Source organism: Siniperca chuatsi, linkage group LG4, assembly GCF_020085105.1.
Source record: "Siniperca chuatsi isolate FFG_IHB_CAS linkage group LG4, ASM2008510v1, whole genome shotgun sequence".
NCBI classification, from domain to species: domain Eukaryota; kingdom Metazoa; phylum Chordata; class Actinopteri; order Centrarchiformes; family Sinipercidae; genus Siniperca; species Siniperca chuatsi.
In genome coordinates this window covers 32,158,848-32,180,163 of record NC_058045.1, presented here as the reverse complement: position 1 = coordinate 32,180,163, position 21,316 = coordinate 32,158,848, and the positions used below count along the sequence as shown (strand labels likewise).

The 21,316-nt window shown below is 43.0% G+C and overlaps 2 protein-coding genes across 7 annotated transcripts in view; one reads left to right on the top strand and one right to left on the bottom strand.

Annotated features, from left to right (window-relative positions):
* The window catches only part of LOC122874411 (proline-rich protein 5-like), a 32,552-nt gene extending 17,788 nt beyond the window's left edge, over window positions 1-14,764 (top strand). For all 4 annotated transcript variants that reach the window (XM_044192248.1, XM_044192253.1, XM_044192250.1 and 1 more), the window contains exons 5-9: window positions 1,022-1,079; window positions 2,693-2,784; window positions 6,494-6,631; window positions 7,360-7,477; window positions 13,660-14,764. In XM_044192248.1, coding sequence (XP_044048183.1) covers window positions 1,022-1,079; window positions 2,693-2,784; window positions 6,494-6,631; window positions 7,360-7,477; window positions 13,660-14,021 — 768 coding nt within the window. In that variant the 3' untranslated portion in view covers window positions 14,022-14,764. The remainder of the gene's footprint in view (window positions 1-1,021; window positions 1,080-2,692; window positions 2,785-6,493; window positions 6,632-7,359; window positions 7,478-13,659) is intronic.
* Window positions 14,765-17,365: 2,601 nt separating this feature from the next.
* Window positions 17,366-21,316, bottom strand: part of LOC122874322 (GRAM domain-containing protein 2A-like) — a 35,151-nt gene continuing 31,200 nt past the window's right edge. For all 3 annotated transcript variants that reach the window (XM_044192003.1, XM_044192002.1, XM_044192001.1), the window contains exons 11-12: window positions 20,694-20,795; window positions 17,366-19,574 (exon numbers count right to left, since the gene is read on the bottom strand). In XM_044192003.1, the coding sequence (XP_044047938.1) occupies window positions 19,526-19,574; window positions 20,694-20,795 (151 nt within the window). In that variant the 3' untranslated portion in view covers window positions 17,366-19,525. The remainder of the gene's footprint in view (window positions 19,575-20,693; window positions 20,796-21,316) is intronic.

The following is a 21,316-nucleotide window of genomic DNA, read 5'->3' as shown; positions in this document are numbered from 1 at the left end:
AATGGACTGCAGGCAAGCACCGGATCGATAACATTGCTGTCAGGCGCCTTTGCAAAGCTGGATATTTGGGACTGCACAAAGCACCTACTCTGTAAATCCCTAAAGAAGTTAAACCTCGAATGAGGCAAAGCATCCATGAAGCATGTTGGGCCTTTTCTGTGCCGGTCCTGGTGTGTTACATCTTGCATGGACGGGGTAAAAGCTGGTTAGAGGCAATGGGGCTTGTGAGAGAAGAAAGTTGGAACAACGGAGGGAGAGCTGACCGTAGTAGTGCCACCCATTCTGGTCTGATTCTCTGAGATAACAGTCCGAGTGAAGCAGCAGCAGCTCTGTGGAATTAAACTAAGCTGATTGCTGCCTCCTCTGCCCTCAAGCTGCAGTCAGTCAACGGCCAAGCGGCTCCTTATCCTTTTTGTTAACCGGCCCGGGCTTCAGATAGCGAGGTGTGGATCAGCAGACGGTGGACAGACATCCTCTTCCTGTCAGCCTACATCTGCTCGGTCTTTCCTGTCCACGTCCTCGTCTTCCATCCCGTCCTCACTGATCTGACCTGCTGTCGCTGATGTTTCTCATCGCTGTGACTGAGACGACGACCTCGGTTTCCCTCAAGGTCACATGGGACGTCCTTTCCTGTTTATTCTACATGGAGCTCTACAACAGCGACTCTGCAGATTTTAAAAATGAACCTTCAACAAGTTTAACTGCAGGTGGAATTACTGTAACTCTGTTAAAGTCTAGGCTTAATCTGTTTATCCAACACCTTTCAAACAGGTCAGGGCTTCACAGACGGCTGAGAATAAAACAGCACAAATGTAAACGGTTAAACAAATTTAATACTAATGCACAGGAGAAATGAAAATGATACAAATGTAATAATAAAACCAATAAAATAGATCAAAATAGATTTTTTTAAAACAGTAAAAGATAAACGACAATAACAAATAAAATAAAAAAGACCATTAAACTTCTCATTTTTGCCTGTATGACAGTATGAAGTATTTACTGTGTGTGTGTGTTTTAGAACCAGCTGCTGACTCGAGGTCTGTCTGAAGTCCTGGATCAGGTCCTCCTCCACTCTGGTGAGACTGGCTAGTGGTTTCTGAGTCTGAACAAACAGGAAGAGCAAACATGGCCGTGAAAGTTCAAAAGTTGCCCATAAAATTGAAAACGAGTCCAACAGAATATAAAGCTTTTATGTCCGTGAGGGAAAATTAGTTTTAGTGTTTAGGAGCGCTTTGCATTTATTCATTGATGTGACTGCAGTCGATTCAGGAGTGCGTTACACGCGCACCAGTATCTTGGTTATGATCGGGTTTTTGGAGAATCCTGGTTATGTTTTGCGCATGTAAACACCTGATCCTGGTTTCAGAAACCTGGATATGCTACCTGGAGTACTCCGATAGAAACCGGGATACTGTGGCATGTAAACACCCGATCCTGGTTTCAGAAACCTGGATATGCTACCTGGAGTACTCCGATAGAAACCGGGATACTGTGGCATGTAAACACCCGATCCTGGTTTCAGAAACCTGGATATGCTACCTGGAGTACTCCGATAGAAACCGGGATACTGTGGCATGTAAACACCTGATCCTGGTTTCAGAAACCCTGTTATGCTACCTGGAGTACTCCGAAAGAAACCGGGATACTGTGGCATGTAAACACCCGATCCTGGTTTCAGAAACCCTGTTATGCTACCTGGAGTACTCCGAAAGAAACCGGGATACTGTGGCATGTAAACACCCGATCCTGGTTTCAGAAACCTGGATATGCTACCTGGAGTACTCCGATAGAAACCGGGATACTGTGGCATGTAAACACCCGATCCTGGTTTCAGAAACCTGGATATGCTACCTGGAGTACTCCGATAGAAACCGGGATACTGTGGCATGTAAACACCCGATCCTGGTTTCAGAAACCTGGATATGCTACCTGGAGTACTCCGATAGAAACCGGGATACTGTGGCATGTAAACACCCGATCCTGGTTTCAGAAACCTGGATATGCTACCTGAGTACTCCGATAGAAACCGGGATACTGTGGCATGTAAACACCCGATCCTGGTTTCAGAAACCTGGATATGCTACCTGGAGTACTCCGATAGAAACCGGGATACTGTGGCATGTAAACACCTGATCCTGGTTTCTGGGCTATTTGGTTGGTACAGAGCATCGTGGCTGAGATGGCGAGAAATCAAGACACGCCTGCAGGCAGGCGATCAGAAACCTGGACACGGATCCCCGATACGGATCTTGTAAACAGGCAGCTGAATAACCGGGTTTCTCATGTTCCACGTAAACATCTTATCCCGAACACGATCAAAACCAGGATACTAGTGCGCGTGTAAACGCACACTCAGGTTTCCTTCACTGCAGAAATTTAACCACTGCAGCACAAAACTCGTTCATGTGGATTATTTGATTGATTGATTGATTAATATTGGTGGAATCAATAAGGAGGGATACTTAAGCTTCACATTCATATTTAAAGCCGCCGTGACCCAGGAATCAATAAGGTCGAGTCTAATGTAATAACACACAGTGTCGCATCGTGTTGCCGCTTAGTCTGTTTGTGTTTACGGCAACAACGGAAACGTTCAGCTGATGTTTTAACAAGTTCATTTCCTCCTCGGTGCGTCAGCCCTGTTGTTGCTGTGGCGTTTCCGTGGTAACGGCCCGTCGTTTTCCCGTAGGTGACGACCAGCTCGTCGTCCTCGCCGACATGTGGGACAGATTCTTCACTGAGATCCTCCCCACCCTGCAGGCCATCTTCTACCCCGTCCAGGTACACACACACACACACACACACACACACGTCATTTTGTCTTTCAACTTCCTGTCTACACCAGAAGTGTGAAAGTGCTGCGCTGTGTAGATTGACGTCCCCATCGCGCCAACGTTTGATCAAATATCTGATCTGTTCTATAATCTAACGACTGACAGAGCTGGAAGAACGAGAGTCGTGGTGAATCTGTTGATATTTATGTTTTATTATGTGTTTCTAACAATATGACATCATAACAGAAGTGTAGTGGAGACTCATCTGGTTAGTTTCACTGTTACACACAGTCCAGTTTTCTATGACATGGCCTTATTATTATTATTATTACATATTTGGGTGAAAAGTTGTATTTTAATTTATAACTATAAATCAGCTTCCAGACCAAAAATGAGCAGGTTTAGTGATCGTTCGTGACAACTGCAAATAATGTGAATAACTTCAGATATTAACAAAAAACTGCATCGTCATACTGAAGTTAAACAGCAGCGCTCTTGCAGTTCAAACTAATGTACTGCTGCAACACACAGTAAGCTAGCTGTAAGCTAGCTCTAAGCTAGTTAACGCCGAACGTAGCTTTGTTCCAAAGACGGTCTTTTAATCTGATATCTGTGGTGTCGTAAATGTGGACGTGTGTTCCCAGCTTTGAAAACTTTAAAGTAGGCTGCGTGAACCAATCAGGACTTTGTTTACTAGAGTTTAACACAGCCGGCAATATCGACCAGAAGTTCAACGACAAAAATGGAAATGGAACGTGCAAAACAAAAAGGGAGGGTAATACAAACTAGTTAAAACTAGCTCCAGCTACATCAGTAAAATGCTACTTCCACATTAATGCTTCAGTAACACTAATGTAATAATATAGTATATCATAGTATTAGAGATGCAAACACTGATTATTTTCATTATCCCTTAATCTGTCTGTTGATCAAATCATCATTTGGTCCATAAAACATCAGAATACAGTAAAAATGTCCCAATGTCCCAGAGCCCAGCGTGACATCATCAGATGTCTTGTTTTGTCTCAAACACCAATATAATCAATTTATAGTATTATAAGGCCAAGAAAAGCAGCAAATTCTCAAAATTGAACGCTTTGAATCTGGGAATATTTGGCAGTTTAGATTAGATCAAAGTAGTTGCCAGAACTATTTCTTGGCTCTGAGCAGCTGCCAGGCAACCAGCCGAGACTTTTTAATACTTTGGTTTGTGTGCAGATATATTGTGTGTTACTCAGAGAGCTTTGGAGGTGCTGGTCGGTGGATTACCTTTGGACAGAGCCAGGCTAGCTGTTTCCCCCCATTTCCAGTCTTTATGCTAAGCTAAGATAGCTGTTTCCCCGTTTCCAGTCTTTATGCTAAGCTAGCTGTTTCCCCTGTTTCCAGTCTTTATGCTAAGCTAGCTGTTTCCCCTGTTTCCAGTCTTTATGCTAAGATAAGCTAGCTGTTTCCCCTGTTTCCAGTCTTTATGCTAAGCTAAGCTAGCTGTTTCCACCGGTCTTTATGCTAAGCTAAGCTAGCTATTTCCAGTCATTATGCTAAGCTAGCTGTTTCCCCCTGTTTCGAGTCTTTATGCTAAGCTAAGGTAGCTGTTTCCACCAGTCTTTATGCTAAGCTAGCTGTTTCCAGTCTTTTGCTAAGCTAGCTGTTTCCCCCTGTTTCGAGTCTTTCTGCTAAGCTAAGCTAGCTGTTTCCACCAGTCTTTCTGCTAAGCTAAGCTAGCTGTTTCCACCAGTCTTTATGCTAAGCTAAGCTAGCTGTTTCGAGTCTTTCTGCTAAGCTAGCTGTTTCCCCTGTTTGAGTCTTTCTGCTAAGCTAAGCTAGCTGTTTGCTAAGCTAGCTGTTTCCAGTCTTTCTGCTAAGCTAGCTGTTTCCCCCTGTTTCCAGTCTTTATGCTAAGATAAGCTAGCTGTTTCCCCTGTTTCCAGTCTTTATGCTAAGCTAAGCTAGCTGTTTCCACCGGTCTTTATGCTAAGCTAAGCTAGCTATTTCCAGTCATTATGCTAAGCTAGCTGTTTCCCCCTGTTTCGAGTCTTTATGCTAAGCTAAGGTAGCTGTTTCCAGTCATTATGCTAAGCTAGCTGTTTCCCCCTGTTTTGAGTCTTTATGCTAAGCTAAGCTAGCTGTTTCCACCAGTCTTTATGCTAAGCTAGCTGTTTCCAGTCTTTTTGCTAAGCTAGCTGTTTCCCCCTGTTTCGAGTCTTTCTGCTAAGCTAAGCTAGCTGTTTCCACCAGTCTTTATGCTAAGCTAAGCTAGCTGTTTCCACCAGTCTTTATGCTAAGCTAAGCTAGCTGTTTCGAGTCTTTCTGCTAAGCTAGCTGTTTCCCCCTGTTTAGAGTCTTTCTGCTAAGCTAAGCTAGCTGTTTCCACCAGTCTTTCTGCTAAGCTAGCTGTTTCCACCAGTCTTTCTGCTAAGCTAAGCTAGCTGTTTCCAGTCTTTCTGCTAAGCTAGCTGTTTCCACCAGTCTTTCTGCTAAGCTAAGCTAGCTGTTTCCACCAGTCTTTATGCTAAGCTAGCTGTTTCCCCCTGTTTCAAGTCTTTATGCTAAGCTAAGCTAGCTGTTTCCGGGCTTTATGCTAAGCTGGCGTACTTCCTTATGTTGGAGGAGGCTGAAGTCACGGAACAAAAGTCTTCAGTCTGCTGTTAACGGCATCGATTACGTAAAAGCCTGTAACACGACTGACTGGAGCCTGATGCAGTGTGTATCAGTCCGTATCCGTGGATATTTTTAGGTATACGGTAAATCAGCCTGCTCAGGTGTGTGTATACTGATTGATCTTTAACTGTAAGCTCGAACCAGACTCTGACAGCGTTGCTTTTAGTAGAAAAAGCTCAGCGCTTTCCAAATATCAGAAAAAAACCTTGTTGACGTGGATAAGCGATTGAACAGATAGCGTTGCTTTTAGCAGAAAAAGCTTTTTTTTATACATTTTTATCATATTTATTTTATCATATTTATTTGTACGGTGACGTGGTGGGAAGAAAGAGCTGAACCTTTACTGTTATAAATAATTCACACTTACATGCACCTGGTCAGTCAGTGATATGTTCACTGCACCATACCTACTGTGCTGGACAATGATTTAAATATCGTTGTTTATCAATCCTCAATGCAGTCATATTGTGACAGCGCTCGTGTCTGAATTCAGGATTTTTAACAGAAGTTATCTCGGGGCACGTGTCAAACAGAGCAGGTCTTAAACACCTCAAAACATGAATAATAGGATATTATTCTGAATTCTTAGCCGTGTTAGCAGTTAGCAGTGTTAGCAGTTAGCAGTGTTAGCAGATGTTAATGTCCATGTGTCCGTCCTCCACGTCGGTCCAGACTGAAGCGTCTCAGCAGCTGCTGGACTGCGATGAACGTGCTTCATCGTTCATGCTCCCCTCAGGATGAACTGTAATAACTCTGCTGATCCTCTGACTTTCCATCTAGCGCCACCATCAGGTCGACATTTGGTTTATGACCAGATTAAACAACACAGGTGTGACAGGAGATGCTCAGTCTGTCTGTGTGTGTGTGTGTGTGTGTGTGTGTGTGTGTGTGTTTCCTAGAGGAACTGATTCACTGATTTTAAATCCTTAAATCATCAGAGGTCAGTGGATTAACTTGCTGAGCTCTGGACTGAAGGAAACTACTGCCGAGGCGTATCTTACACTTCGTGTGTGTGTGTGTGTGTGTGTGTGTGTGTGTGTGTGTGTGTGTGTGTTCAGGGTCAGGAGCTGACAGTGAGGCAGATGGCTCTGGTGGCCTTCAGAGACCTGGTGCTGTTGAAGCTCCACCTGGAGGAAAGTCTGGAAACCGCAGCCTCCGTCCCTCCACCTGTCACTCAGATGCTGCTGGTGCTGCAGGTAAACACACACACATTTGTACTAAACTTCATTCCGGTTTATCACAACTTACTTCTGAGAGTTTTGAACATCGTTTCTGTCAGTTATTATAACATTGTACATATAAAGTTACTTGCTGGGATTAGGGAGCATGCCAACATCGCTACAGGTCAAGAAACAGGAGCAGTCAGGTTGGACACGTCCAGTTTATCCAGATTATCTAAACCACTTTATTTGGAGATCAAACTGAAAGTGTGTGCAGCTGAAATGTCGTTAATAATCCCTCATTTCACTGGAAACCTGCGTGCACACAACTACAGTAAGTACAGTGGGTCACGCAGGAAGTGAGTCTTCCAGATACGTTTGTCTAACCTGTCGGTTTGTTTCCAACCTGCCTGATCGTCTCACTGCTCGCCTTTCTGGACTCGCTTCCTTCCCACATCTCAACGATTAACCGAATTCATTGATTAAGTAGAATGCTACAATTACTGATATAAATTATGGACAAAAAAAATATGAAAATAAGATCCAGGTTGGGGAAAAAAAAACTGACTGTAACCTTAAATCTAAGACTAAGCGAACAAAATGTCCTTCGGGGTATAAAACTCAAATTGTTCCTCGGAGAGACAGAAATACAACAACGACGCACTCCAGCCAGGAGTTTGTTGCAGCTCGTTTTCTTTCATCTCTCCCCCCAAAAAAACAGGTGATCGACTCCTCAGTGCACCTGTCCTCTCTGTGTCTCTCAGGGTATCCACGAGTCTGGCGGTCCCAGTCTGGAGTATTACCAGTTGGAGCGTCTGGTGGAGATCGTCGTGTCTCCGTATCTCAGCAACGTTCTGCAAAACAGAAACGAGCTCCGGCTAGGTCAGTACCGCTCATCGGCGGAGGATTCAGATCCTTCACCGCAGTAAAAGTACTAACACCACACTGTGAAAGTACTCTGCTGCAGTAAAAGTCCTAACACCACACTGTGAAAGTACTCTGCTGCAGTAAAAGTCCTAACACCACACTGTGAAAATACTCTGCTGCAGTAAAAGTACTAACACCACACTGTGAAAATACTCTGCTGCAGTAAAAGTACTAACACCACACTGTGAAAGTACTCTGCTGCAGTAAAAGTACTAACACCACACTGTGAAAGTACTCTGCTGCAGTAAAAGTCCTAACACCACACTGTGAAAGTACTCTGCTGCAGTAAAAGTACTAACACCACACTGTGAAAGTACTCTGCTGCAGTAAAAGTACTAACACCACACTGTGAAAGTACTCTGCTGCAGTAAAAGTCCTAACACCACACTGTGAAAATACTCTGCTGCAGTAAAAGTACTAACACCACACTGTGAAAATACTCTGCTGCAGTAAAAGTACTAACACCACACTGTGAAAGTACTCTGCTGCAGTAAAAGTACTAACACCACACTGTGAAAGTACTCTGCTGCAGTAAAAGTACTAACACCACACTGTGAAAGTACTCTGCTGCAGTAAAAGTCCTAACACCACACTGTGAAAGTACTCTGCTGCAGTAAAAGTACTAACACCACACTGTGAAAGTACTCTGCTGCAGTAAAAGTCCTAACACCACACTGTGAAAGTACTCTGCTGCAGTAAAAGTCCTAACACCACACTGTGAAAGTACTCTGCTGCAGTAAAAGTACTAACACCACACTGTGAAAGTACTCTGCTGCAGTAAAAGTCCTAACACCACACTGTGAAAGTACTCTGCTGCAGTAAAAGTACTAACACCACACTGTGAAAATACTCTGCTGCAGTAAAAGTACTAACACCACACTGTGAAAGTACTCTGCTGCAGTAAAAGTACTAACACCACACTGTGAAAATACTCTGCTGCAGTAAAAGTACTAACACCACACTGTGAAAATACTCTGCTGCAGTAAAAGTACTAACACCACACTGTGAAAGTACTCTGCTGCAGTAAAAGTACTAACACCACACTGTGAAAGTACTCTGCTGCAGTAAAAGTACTAACACCACACTGTGAAAGTACTCTGCTGCAGTAAAAGTCCTAACACCACACTGTGAAAGTGCTCTGCTGCAGTAAAAGTACTAACACCACACTGTGAAAGTACTCTGCTGCAGTAAAAGTACTAACACCACACTGTGAAAGTACTCTGCTGCAGTAAAAGTACTAACACCACACTGTGAAAGTACTCTGCTGCAGTAAAAGTACTAACACCACACTGTGAAAGTACTCTGCTGCAGTAAAAGTACTAACACCACACTGTGAAAGTACTCTGCTGCAGTAAAAGTACTAACACCACACTGTGAAAGTACTCTGCTGCAGTAAAAGTACTAACACCACACTGTGAAAGTACTCTGCTGCAGTAAAAGTACTAACACCACACTGTGAAAGTACTCTGCTGCACTGAAAATGTTACTAAAGTAAAAGTCTGTAAGTGTTATCAGGAAAATGTACTTAAAGTATTAAAAGTAAAAGTACTCGCTGCAGTAAAATGTCCCCTGTCAGTATTATATTATTATATATTATATTATTAGATTATTATTACAGTGACAACTGTGTTTCTGTGACAATTTATAGACCAAACAATGAATCCAAAAAATGACTGACAAGTGAATCGATATTGAAAATGAACATTAGTCGCAGCCCTAAATATTATTCTTTCATGGTGCTTATTCTAGTTTAATAAACTTAATTTACCACTTTGTAACTTTGTTTTGAAAAGCGCTGTATAAATTTTATTATTATTATTATTATTAGCCCTTTTGAAATTCAAGGAATTATTATTTTCTTTATGATTCTAACTTTTTACGAATGAATCACATTTCCGAGGGCCTAAAGGTTCTCGAAAAGTTGTGAAGCTTTGCACACTCGTCAGGACTGGTGAAAAATGTGATATTTTATGGGTTTCGGAAATGGGTGGGGCAGAATGGCTCTATAGCGCCCCCTTGAAACTTTAAAAAATTCAGCTCCTCCTTGCGGTTTCACCCACATGTGCGAAAGTTTGGAGGCACTCGTAAGATGCCAAGACGAACACAGAAGTCTCCTCGTGACACGAGCTAAACCCAACAGGAAGTCGGAACAGACTCGTGCTAGACCGTTAATCTGATCAACTTCAAACTTCAGAATACATAAAACAGGTTGCAGGTGAGAAGTTATCGAAAGCTTGAGCTTCTGAACGACGTGGCTGTTAAAGGGGCGGCGAATTTCGACGTTTCGACCTCAAACAGGAAGTGGTTGTAACTTTACTGTACTGACGTAAAGTCATAGCGCCATCTAGTGGCAACAGGAAGTAAGCCTTCCATGGCAAAGATGATCCAATTAGCACAACATTTTCGTGGTGTGGTCTACGCATCATATCCTTCAATGTAATGCATAAAGTGTGTTGTCTAGCGCCACATAGTGGACACAGGAAGTGACATTTAACTCCTGCGTGCAGTGACCAAAACACATCACACTTCAGAGCTGTGTCGCGGCTGCAGCACGCCCCGACCACAGACTGTATATAAAGACGGACGCCATGACAGCTCCCTAAAAGTGAAGCCAGAACACCTGGATCGCCCCCTGGTGGCGGGCTGCAGTACAGGTCATAAGCCCCGCCCCCTCCATGTTAGCGGCCGGGACACGAGCCAAACTAAAAACCCAAAGCACACGTCAGATAAAGATGGTTTCTGTCAGTTTAGGTCGTTCTGATCACGCTGATGTTTGTTCAGGTGTTCATATTCTGATAAGTTCGGTTTAATTAGTTATCTGATGCTATAAAAAGCGGGTTTCACGTCATGATTGACAGCTGAGCTCTGCTCGCCATTGGGTCGGCCGGGTGTGTGGGCGGGACCTCGATACCGCGGCTCCACCCCCGATCACTACTGCGCAGACTCTGGCTCCAAATGACGTCACCAGCGCAAGACGGCAGCTCCTGTATCCGGGACGTTTTGGCTTCATTTAGTACAGGAAGTGGAGACGCGGCGGCCATCTTTATATATAGACGTGTATGGAAGTGCGAGGGCCTGATCATCGCTGCTTGCAGCTTTAATTATTATTATTTTTGTTGTTGTTTTTGTAGCAGCGGACAAAAGGCAGCAACATTTTCACTGTGATAGATTTCCCACCTGAAGCACGTATAGAGTTTCTGCAGGTTGGCCAGTCGGCCTGTTTCAGAGGTCAGAGGTCAGGGGGCGGGGCTCTGTAGTAGTTTAAATCCTCTCAGCAGGGAGGTGAGATGCTTAATCTGCTGCTGTGGTTTTCTGAACCAGGTCACAAACACTCTGCTGAGCCGTTTCCACTGCTGAAGGAGACTTCATGAGTTTCACAGATTTACACAGTACAGCATGAAATGCTTTGTTACTATCTCCATAGTGTGCGTTAGTGCAAATATCAGAAAATGGATAACAAATATGAGGATTATGGAACGGGGAGTATGAAATAAGAAGCAATATTGGACACGTGAATGTGAATATGGACATGGTAAATTATATAAATATAGATGTAATTCAAAGTAGCTCTGACTTGTCTTGTAAGTTTTGTAAGAGTTTTTCATATTTGATCAGGATGAGAAAATGTTTCGTGTTGCAAATGAATGCTGCTTCCTGATTGGTCGGACACTAGCTGCTATTCTTATTAAAAAAAGATGCCGGTATCCTCGTGTAGTGGAAACTTTACAGTTCAGATGCAGCAAACTGGCCTGATTGGACATATTTTGGTTATTACCTTTTATCATTTAGTCTATAAAATGCCGGAAAATAGTTAAAAAAAAAAAAAAACATTAAACTGTCTGAAACCCCAAAATATTCAGTTTGCTGTCACATAAGATGAAGAAAAGCAGCAAATCCTCACGACTGAGAAGCTGGAACTTCGGACATTTTCGCTTGAAAAATGGCTTAAAACGATTAATTGATCATCAAAGTAGCTGCTGATTAATTTTCCGTCAATCGACTAGTCAATTAATTGTGTCGGCTCTAATCAAATCGAGTAACGAGAACGCAGTAACTTTAAATTTAAACTCTTAAAATCAAACACTCTTTATTTAATTTGTCATCATATTTAGAAAAAAATACGAATTCTTATAATCGATTTAATGGCTTCAGTCTTTTGAAAGGAGGAAGTATGAATTATTTGCTTTTTGTTGTTTACTTAACAGATTTGGAAAATGCACACTCATTTCTGGACGAGACTCGCCATTTGTTAATTAAAAAAGTAAATTCTTAAAAGGAAAAAGCAGCAAAAACTATCGGAGGAAATCACTTCACGTCATACTACACGATCCGGACCTTCCTAACGTTTTACTTCAGTAACAGTTTAAAGACCAACAAAGGCTTTTTTACTTTTGTGTTTTTGTTTTTTCTTGTTCGCTACACACTCCGGTATCGTTGCCTTTTAGCAGCGCGGCTAACAGATGCTAACAGAAATCTTTATCTACACCTTTACCGGTCTGCGCTCAGTCAGTGAACCGCAGCAGCTTTCCTTCCAGAAGGGAACGTGTGACTCCTTCAACCAGACTCCACAAACAAACAGCAGACCTTTCATCAGCACGGCTGCCGAAGCCTGATTAGATTATGGTCCTAATCCCTGCCGTGACTTGAAACAGTCCAGCAGCGAGGTTTTCCTGCAGGAGGCCATTTCAGGAGCTCAACAATACCGTACTGTTATATAATACTAATATGTGAATATGTCACACTGGAGTTAATCCCGTGTGCCCCGAGACAAACCAGCAGGAACACACACACACATTTTAATTCCTTCATTAGAAAAGTGACACGAAGTGAACGTGGAAACACGGAACCTCGATATTTGTTTGTTTGCATTCGTTTGACCTTAGAACCCGATCTCTGCCTCGAATATTAGCTTAAAGCTGAGACGCGATTTAAATAACTATTTCGTACTTGTTCAGTTGTCTGACAGCAGAAACTGTGATCAGAGAGCAGCAGGGGACTGAAGGGAAGTTTAACAAGATGACACTTCATGTAAATCTAACTTCCTGTAAAGAATTAAAGGCTGTCTGTCTTTTCTAAACTGTAAAACTACTGTTCAGTCAACTTTAATGTCTGCACTTGATTACAAAGACTCTCTGTATCACAAGTTTGGATGGACTTCCTTACTGACAAGAAGGAATAATCATCTCATGTTATTTATCTATAAAAGTGATAAAGTTTCCAAACTACTGCACATCTCTTCTCTCCATAATCCAAAATGTGCAGAACTGGATTCTGGTACAATGCACCTTTTAAACTGACTGAGCTGCAAACTGCTCCCAAGCTAGACTCTTTCACTCCACTTGATGATTTTAAAGCTTATTATCTGATGTTTTTAGGACTCTTTCAATTGTTTTTACTAGTTCTGATTGTGGCTGTCAGGCTGTATTTGTGTTGTATTTTAATGCTGAACTACCTGATTAAATAAATAACGTGTGTAGGAGAGCAGAGTATCAGACTGTCTGTAGCTGCTCACGGTCGACTGTGTGACAGCAGTTAAGAACATTTCCCACGTTTGAAATGTACATATAAACACAGCTGTCGTCTTTAAGGACGATGACGTCGGCTGCGATGCAGTTTTGTTGGTTGCTAACTGAAAAGAGGACGAAGAAGAAGAGGTTTACCTGTTGTTCAGGTGTTTCACTGGACTGAAGTCTCTTTTTTTACATGAAAACAGTGTTTTTAAAATGAGATGGAAGCTGGTGACAGTTAACGTGTTTCATCAAAGAAATGTCAATTTAAGAATTATTATTTCTGTTAACTTCGGACAGAGCCAGGCTAGCTGTTTCCCCCTGTTTCCAGTCTTTATGCTAAGCTAAGCTAAGCGGCTGCTGGCTACAGCTTCATCTTTAGCGTACAGACATGAGAGTGGCATCAATCTGAACATCTGACTCTCAGAGAGAAAGAAAATAATTTACCTAAATGCAACTTTTCCTTTTAAAGCACGTTTTGTGTCGGATTTGATCGTTTCAGACGTGGCGTCCTCTGTCACGCTGCTACAGAGGAAGTTATTCTATATTTTATTTATGTGGTATCTTTTGGAAACTAAAATTTAAAGCCGTGTCTGTTCACTCACAACAGTTTCCTGTCTCCTCATCCAGAGTCCCGTCATCTGCGGTCGTCGGGCTCGTTGCTAAGCGACCAGTCCCAGCCAGAGATCACCATCACTCAGCATCACAACTCCTCCGACTCGTCGTCTCTGGCTCCGTTGGTGGAGCAGGAGGGCGAGGCCTACCTGGAGAAGTCCGGCGGCGTGCGGCGCCACACGGTGGCCAACGCACACTCTGACGTTCGGCTGCTGTCGGCGTCGGGCAGGATGCATGCTGGGACGGAGAAGAGCAACGGGGTAGGAGGGGGTGTGGGAGGCGTGGGGTTTTTGGTGGGGGGCGGGCCGATGAGTCCCAGGCCGTTCTCCAGCCAACAGGACATGGTGGAGTCCACGAGGGGAGGAGTTATCTGCTAGCCAGAGTGGCTAATGAGACAATGGACACGTGAGACGATACAGAACGGGAATCTACAGGACGGGAGAGGAGACGAGAGGATATGGACAGGAAATAACAAGGACATTATCGGAATGAAAACACAAGACAGGAAACAAAAATGACAGTATAGGATCAGCCAGAACCTGACGAGATGATAAACTACAGGATGACAGAGACATGATGAGACAGGAGAGTAAATAAAAAGACACGAAGGGGCAAGAAAACAGGAAATCCGAACTGGACACGAAACAACCAGATAGGAAAAGACAGACCCCAAGAAATCAGGACGAGAAACAGGAAATCAAAGGATGGGACGAGAAATAGGAAGCAGTGTGACAGAAGAAGACAGGAAACAATATGCTTTTTGCTGTCCTGTCCTTTCATTTACTGTCCATTCATGTCAGGAAAAGCAGAAACCACAGTACAAGAAACAGGAAGCAAAGGAACGGGACAGGAAACAGGACAGAGGACAGGGGAAGTGTTCATACTGAGCTCATCTGTCCCACAGCTCCCAGCAGGAGGGAAAGCTCTGGCTCCGTACTGGGAAGACTATCTGAACCAGTGACTCTGATCCAGGATCAGGTTCTGTGTCTTCATGTTTGTACTAATCCTGTGGACAGAACCAGACTGCAGGTTCTGATTCTGCTCAGACCTCTCTTCAGCTCTTTTAGGATTGTTAATGAATAATAAAGATTAATTAAACTAATTCGTGCCTTATCTTAAAGTGCTGAACTGTGTTTTCTTCAGCCATGTGAGTGAGTGAGTGAAGACTTTGGAGCGGCCTAGTCAGAGTCCTGACCTGAATCCTATTGAGATGCTGTGGCATAACCTTAAAAAGTCAGTTCATGCTCGAAAACCCTCCAATGTGGCTGAATTACAACAATTCTGCAAAGATGAGTGGGCCGAAACTCCTCCACAGCGCTGTAAAAGACTCACTGCAAGTTATCGCAAACGCTTGATTGCAGTTGTTGCTGCTAAGGGTGGAGCAACCAGTTATTAGGTTTAGGGGGCAATCACTTTTTCACACAGGGCCATGTAGGTTTGGATTTTGTTTTCCCTTAATAATAACAACCTTCATTTAAAAACTGCATTTTGTGTTTACTTGTGTTATCTTTGACTAATATTTATATTGTAAGTTTGATGATCTGAAACTTTTAAGTGTGACAAACATGCAAAAAAAATAAGAAATCAGGCAAACACTTTTTCACACCACTGTATATTTTGTAAAAACAAACTAGTAACTGGACAGACAGGTGGGTCGGATCATAAACTCAGACAGCGAAAGAACCAAATCTTCCTGCACACTGAGTCTCACTGAGCTGCATGAGCTTTAAAGTCTTTCCGAGCTGCATTTGACTTAAACTTTAAACATCCAACTTGTTTTTGTTTCTGCTGTTTTAGTGTATTTGATGCTAAAATACAGCAGAATTACTTCACACCATGATCACCTTCGATGTAATCAAACCTTTAGCTTTGTTGGAGAACTAATTGTAGGATTTCAGGAAAGTTTGTTGAATACGGTGATAACAGTGTGATATTTTTGGCCAAAATAATCGTAGCATGAAAGTCTGATACCGGCACATTTGTTGCTGGATTCATGATGATACAGCAACTTCCTGGGCAACCCTGAGTTGTTGCCCTGGTATTGTTAATGTAATGACAGAAAAGGCGGGAACATGAGTGCACGCAATACTCATATGTAGTAATACTTGTATGCAACATGAATATATTTACCAACAGGAAGTTTGATCAACCAGTGAATCTATATGTTCGCTTCTCCTCTCATTCACTTCAGTTCAAACCCTCAGTTCAAGAATACGTTTCCTGTTTTGGTTCAGTTGCAACTTTTGTCCAAAAAACTAAGTTTGAATGAATGAGAACTCACATGTTTGTTCAAATGAATTCAAACACAACCCAGGAAGCCGTCTCTGATCCTAAACTGTGTTGTAGAATTGACGTCTTTCCGCAATTTAAGGCATTTAACTGAATGAATGTGGAGCTGATGAGGAGGTAAACAGACACTGAAGGGGCTGGGAGCTGAAATAAGGGGCTTTAACAGCCTCACTGCTCTCCTTACAGCTCGACCTCTGACCCAGGTCACTTAATCCTCACGTCTAATTCCTCTGCTTCCTTCCTTGTCCAGCAGGTCCACTCTAAAACTGAATCCTAAAGTTTCCTGAGCTGAAGCCAGTGAGCAGTAACCTTCTGCGTAATTAGATTGCACCAGATTAGATCTACGAGACGTTAATGATCTGCGGCGGAGCCGGATGTCAGTTCGCCTGGCATTAGATTTATCTGGAGTATGGAAATATTTTAATATATTTTGAGTAACATCCAGACACACATTACTGCTGCTATAGTGCCCCCATGTGGTGTTTCAGGCAAGTGACCGGGGACTCTACTGTCATTAACCTGCTGTGTGTTATTTTACTGCTCTGTGTAACTCTGCAGAGAAACTTTCAGGTCCACAGCAGGACAGACCTTGGTTTCTAGATCACCAACAGTGAGAAGGTAAGTCAGGATGTTATCTGCAGCTCTGCAGACACACATCTGAAACATGAAGTTTTCTTCTGCCTTCCAGTTCTGTTCTGTAGATTTATAATTTGGGGGTGAAGCGACAGTTTGAAGCTTGTTGAGCGTTCAGAGATGTGGACTGTAAATCCTGACAGACAGTGGTGGAGTATTCAGTATTCAGATCCTTTACTGCAGTAAAAGTACTAACACCACACTAAAAATACTCTGCTGCAGTGAAAATGTTACTGCAGTAAAAGTCTGAGTATAATCAGGAAAAAGTACTCGGTGCAGTAAAACATCCCTGTGACTGTTGTACTATTAAATATTATATCATCAGATTATTATTACTCAGGCGGGTGTCGTGTGTGAATCACAGCTGATGCATCTTCTTCCTCCGTCATCGTCCAGAAACTGTTAAAACACATCAGTGAGCCGCTCTGCTGCGCTGGGTGACATGTTCCTTCATCACCACGAACACACACACTGTAGTTTATTCTGACTCAGCCCCACACACACCGTCCTGCTGCCCCAAACACTCACTACAGCACCACATGTGGATTCATCCGCCGCTGGAAATAGTCCCCGACAGATGCTCTGTTTCCTCCTGTTGGTCTGATAAAAACTACAGCGAGCAGCTGTTTGAGGAAACTACTGAGCCTTTTTAAACAGGAAACTATATATTTAAAGGTTTACGTCTTGGCGCTGAGAGACGGACCGACGTGTTGTTGGTTTGGATCTGAACATGAGATTTTTTGATAAGAAAAATATAGAATAACACCAGCAGTATCCCTTAAGAATATGTTGAGACAGCTGAGGAGATGGAAATGTGTTTATTAGTGATTTGTGTTACAGCCGGAGCTACAATGCGTTAAAACAGACATCCAAAAAGCACCATGTCTTTCCTCCTCCTCCTGAGCTCTACTTCCATTTTCTCCGCCCTGTAAGTGCATCAAATATAAACTCTTCATTTCAGCCGTATCAATCCACCTCGCGCACCAACATTTTACTGTGTGTTTTTATCCAACAGGCAGAGTTGAAGGTGGTTTTTACGCAGGAGTCCAGCTCTGGTAAGTTATCACCTACTTTAACATTCTCGTCATACAAACGCATCATGTCACAGATTGAGTGGAAAACAAAAGGATTCAGGTTCACATTTAGGGGCGGTGACACTAACAGTAACACTCAGCCTTTAGTAGGAAATGGCTTCAATTCTTCACATAAATATTTATTAAAAACAATGTCAGACTACATCGTGAGTTTAAGGCAGCAATTGTTACTGATTTCCATTATTTAAGTTTTTACAGATGCTATTCTGAATTCTGGCACTTTGTATATCTTAAAAAGTCTGACTTCTAATAACAAGTTTTTATGTTAAATTGGTCAGTTGAGATATGAATGGAAATGGCAGGAAACACAACACCTACAGAGCAGTGAGGTGGGCAGAGCTGCAGCTTCCAGAAGACGAACATTAGTTTGCATTTGAGAGTTTTCTTTAATTAATAACTTAAATGTTTCTCAACGTAGCAACACAGGACTCTCCCGGACGATTGAATGAGTTATGTTACGACCATCGAGAGAACTCTTTTTTTTTTGTAAATAAAATAGTGCTGTTGCCGCTCCGTCAGTGGTGCAGCAACACAAACTGAATCTTTTTCATTTGAAGTTTCTAACAGCGATGTCTCTGGGAGTTACAGCGCACTCTCCTCCTGAGGTTTGATGTCAGTCGCTAACACTGACTGTGCAGAAAATGGAGTTCAAAGTTCAAACTTAGTCTACACTTGTGTTAGAACTCGGTGGAGTTTCATCGTCACTGCATTAAAACAGGTTGCACCTCACTGACTAGTTCTCGCGTACAGATTAGTTGTTGCTAAATATTTACAGCTGCAGGTGGAACTGTAGTTAGCTAACTGAGACAGCTCGCGATGAGGGGAAGACAGTTGTGACGAACACGAGCACCGACTCAGTGCCGGTTTGTGTCTCAGAAGTCTTCACAAGGCCTCGATGTGACTCTTCACGGACATGAGGCTCTGCTGGTCGAATCGTCAGAATAAAGGAACTTCTGTGTTAGAAAATATCTGTGAAAGATACAAGAAGCCTGTGGACGTAAACGCTGAAGGAGAGAAGTCGACTACGACTCCCATGGTGCATTCTGGCATGTAACACCCAATCAGAGGGCTTCACGTTAACGGTGAGCGGACGCTAAAGAGTTCACTGCTGAGAAAACAGATTTTATAATGTGTTTTAAATTCGTTACCGCTCTGATTGACACCTCTGACTGGCTTCTTCTCCATAGCAACAGCAGCTGAGGCTCATGGGTATTGTAGTACTTAGACCCGACCTCCAAACTGACAGAAAAACCCCCCCGTTTTCTCAGAAACGAAGCTGAAATAATTCAAAGTGGCGGTCAGAACATGAAGCTGTATGATGTTTGCTTTGTCCAGGAGAGTCCAGAGTTTCTGTGTTCAGTAACATTTAGATCGTTTAAAGAAAAACACAGAGTGAGGAGCCAGCAGCTCCAACGGTGTCTGCATAAGAACATGTTAACCTGAACTACCTACACAGACCTAACAGTCAGTGTGTGTTAGAAGAAGTTTTATGAGGAACCATAAGGTCTAAGTACACACACACACACACACACACACACACACACACACACACACACACACCAGTGATTTCAGTCTGCTTCACAGGATAAATCTACATCTCATGTTATGTTACAGCATGTTGTCGTTTCTCCTGACCTCTACGTGACCTCTACATGTCCACTCAAACACTCCGTCCTCAGAGGTCAGAGGTCAGTCTACCGTTTCTGTTGACTATTGTGACGTCTCTATGGTAACCAGGTCATGGCGGGGTCAGAGTTCAGCTGCTGACGGCCGCTGCAGTCGTCTGTCTCCTCTCACCGCCGCCCCCTAATGGGAAGTCTATGTAAGTGCAGATTTCTTCTTTACTCCCCCGATTGGCTTCAGCGTCAGGTTCCTGTCCTCTGATTGGCCAGCCAGCAGGGCACCTCTCCACACCTGGAGAAAGGAACAAACAATCAGCATGTCTACATGTCAATCTTTTATTTGATGCACTGGATTTTGTGGGTAGCAATAATTCAGTTAAACTTCCTTTTGGTACGACCCATAGATTAATTTCCTGAAGTACAAAACAAGCAGCTCCTTTTCTGTTTCTTCTAGTCGTGCAAATGATGCTCTCACACATATAAACAGTGCTGGAAGAAGAACTCAGACCCATTACTTGAGTACAGAGTATCAAAAGTAAAAGTCCTTTCAGTGTTTTATTATTATGGATTATTATTCTGTTTTTATCAATAACAAATACATGTCAGAGCATTTTAATGTTGTAGTCTGTCGTGATAATCAATGAGCTTTAGATGTGTTGGTAGATGTAGTTTTTGAACTTTGGACAGAGCCAGGCTAGCTGTTTCCCCCCTGCTTCCAGTCTTTATGCTAAGCTAAGCTAAGCTAAGCTAAGCTAAGCACGTCCTGAACACACAGACATCAGAACATCTCACTCTGAGAGAAAGCGAAGAAGCGTATTTCCCGAAATGTTGAACTGTTCCTTTAAAACTCAAATTCGGTTTAGCAGCTAGGAAATGTATTATGTCAAACCTGTGTGTGTACGTGTATACGTGTGTGTGTGTATGTATGTATGTATACGTGTGTGTGTGTGTGTGTGTGTGTGTACGTGTGCGTGTGTACGTACGTGTGTGCGTGTACGTGTATATGTATGTATACGTGTGTGTGTGTATGTATGTATGTATACGTGCGCGTGTGTGTGTGTGTACGTACGTGTGTGTGTGTATGTATGTATGTATGTATGTATACGTGTGTGCGTGTACGTGTGTGTGTGTACGTGTGTGTGTGTGCGTGTGTGTGTGTACGTGTGTGTGTGTGTGTGCATGTACGTGTGTGTGTGTACGTGTGTGTGTATGTATGTATGTATGTATACGTGTGTGTGTGTGTGTATGTATGTATGTATACGTGTGTGTGTGTGTGTATGTATGTATGTATACGTGTGTGTGTGTGCGTGCGTGTGTGTGTGTGTGTGTGTATGTATGTATGTATGTATACGTGTGTGTGTGTGTGTGTGTATGTGTGTGTGTGTACGTGTGTGTGTGTGTGTGTGCGCACCTCTCTCTCAGGGTCGGCTGGCTGCTCAGGAAGCTCAGCTGCTGCTCCAGACGACAGACTCTGAAGGCCAGATAGCAGGACGACAGGACCAACAGGAAGACGCTGAGGGACGCACACAGACAGGCAGAGACACTGAAATCACACCAGTCATATTAATTAATGTGCACACTAGGACAGAGACTGGAAAAAGCCTTTGATCCACTTAGACATCAGTCTGTTGCTGAAGTGAAAGGAGGCCAAACCTGATAAAAGTGATAAAATGTTAAAACGGTCCGTCCCACCGAGGCAGAGGAGTGACGCTGCACACTTTTTAATTTACTCTGTACCAACGAACATTCTGTCGCGTGGATAAATAAACATTTTTACTACGTTTCTGAACATTATGTATCTGGAGATACATGTGTCCTTTATCAAACGGGAAGTGGGTCGCAGCTTCTGATTTAACGCGTCAGCTTTTAAAACAAACATCTCACTTTCTGCTCGCGGTTTTTAAGACAGTTTTAGTTTTAGTTTTTAGTTTCCACAGCTGTTCCTGAAGCCGTCACCAGGACTGTTCAGAGTAGAGAGGGGTTTCAGTGAGAACCGTGGATTATTCTGAGTAACACAGACTCTCTGTGAAAAGA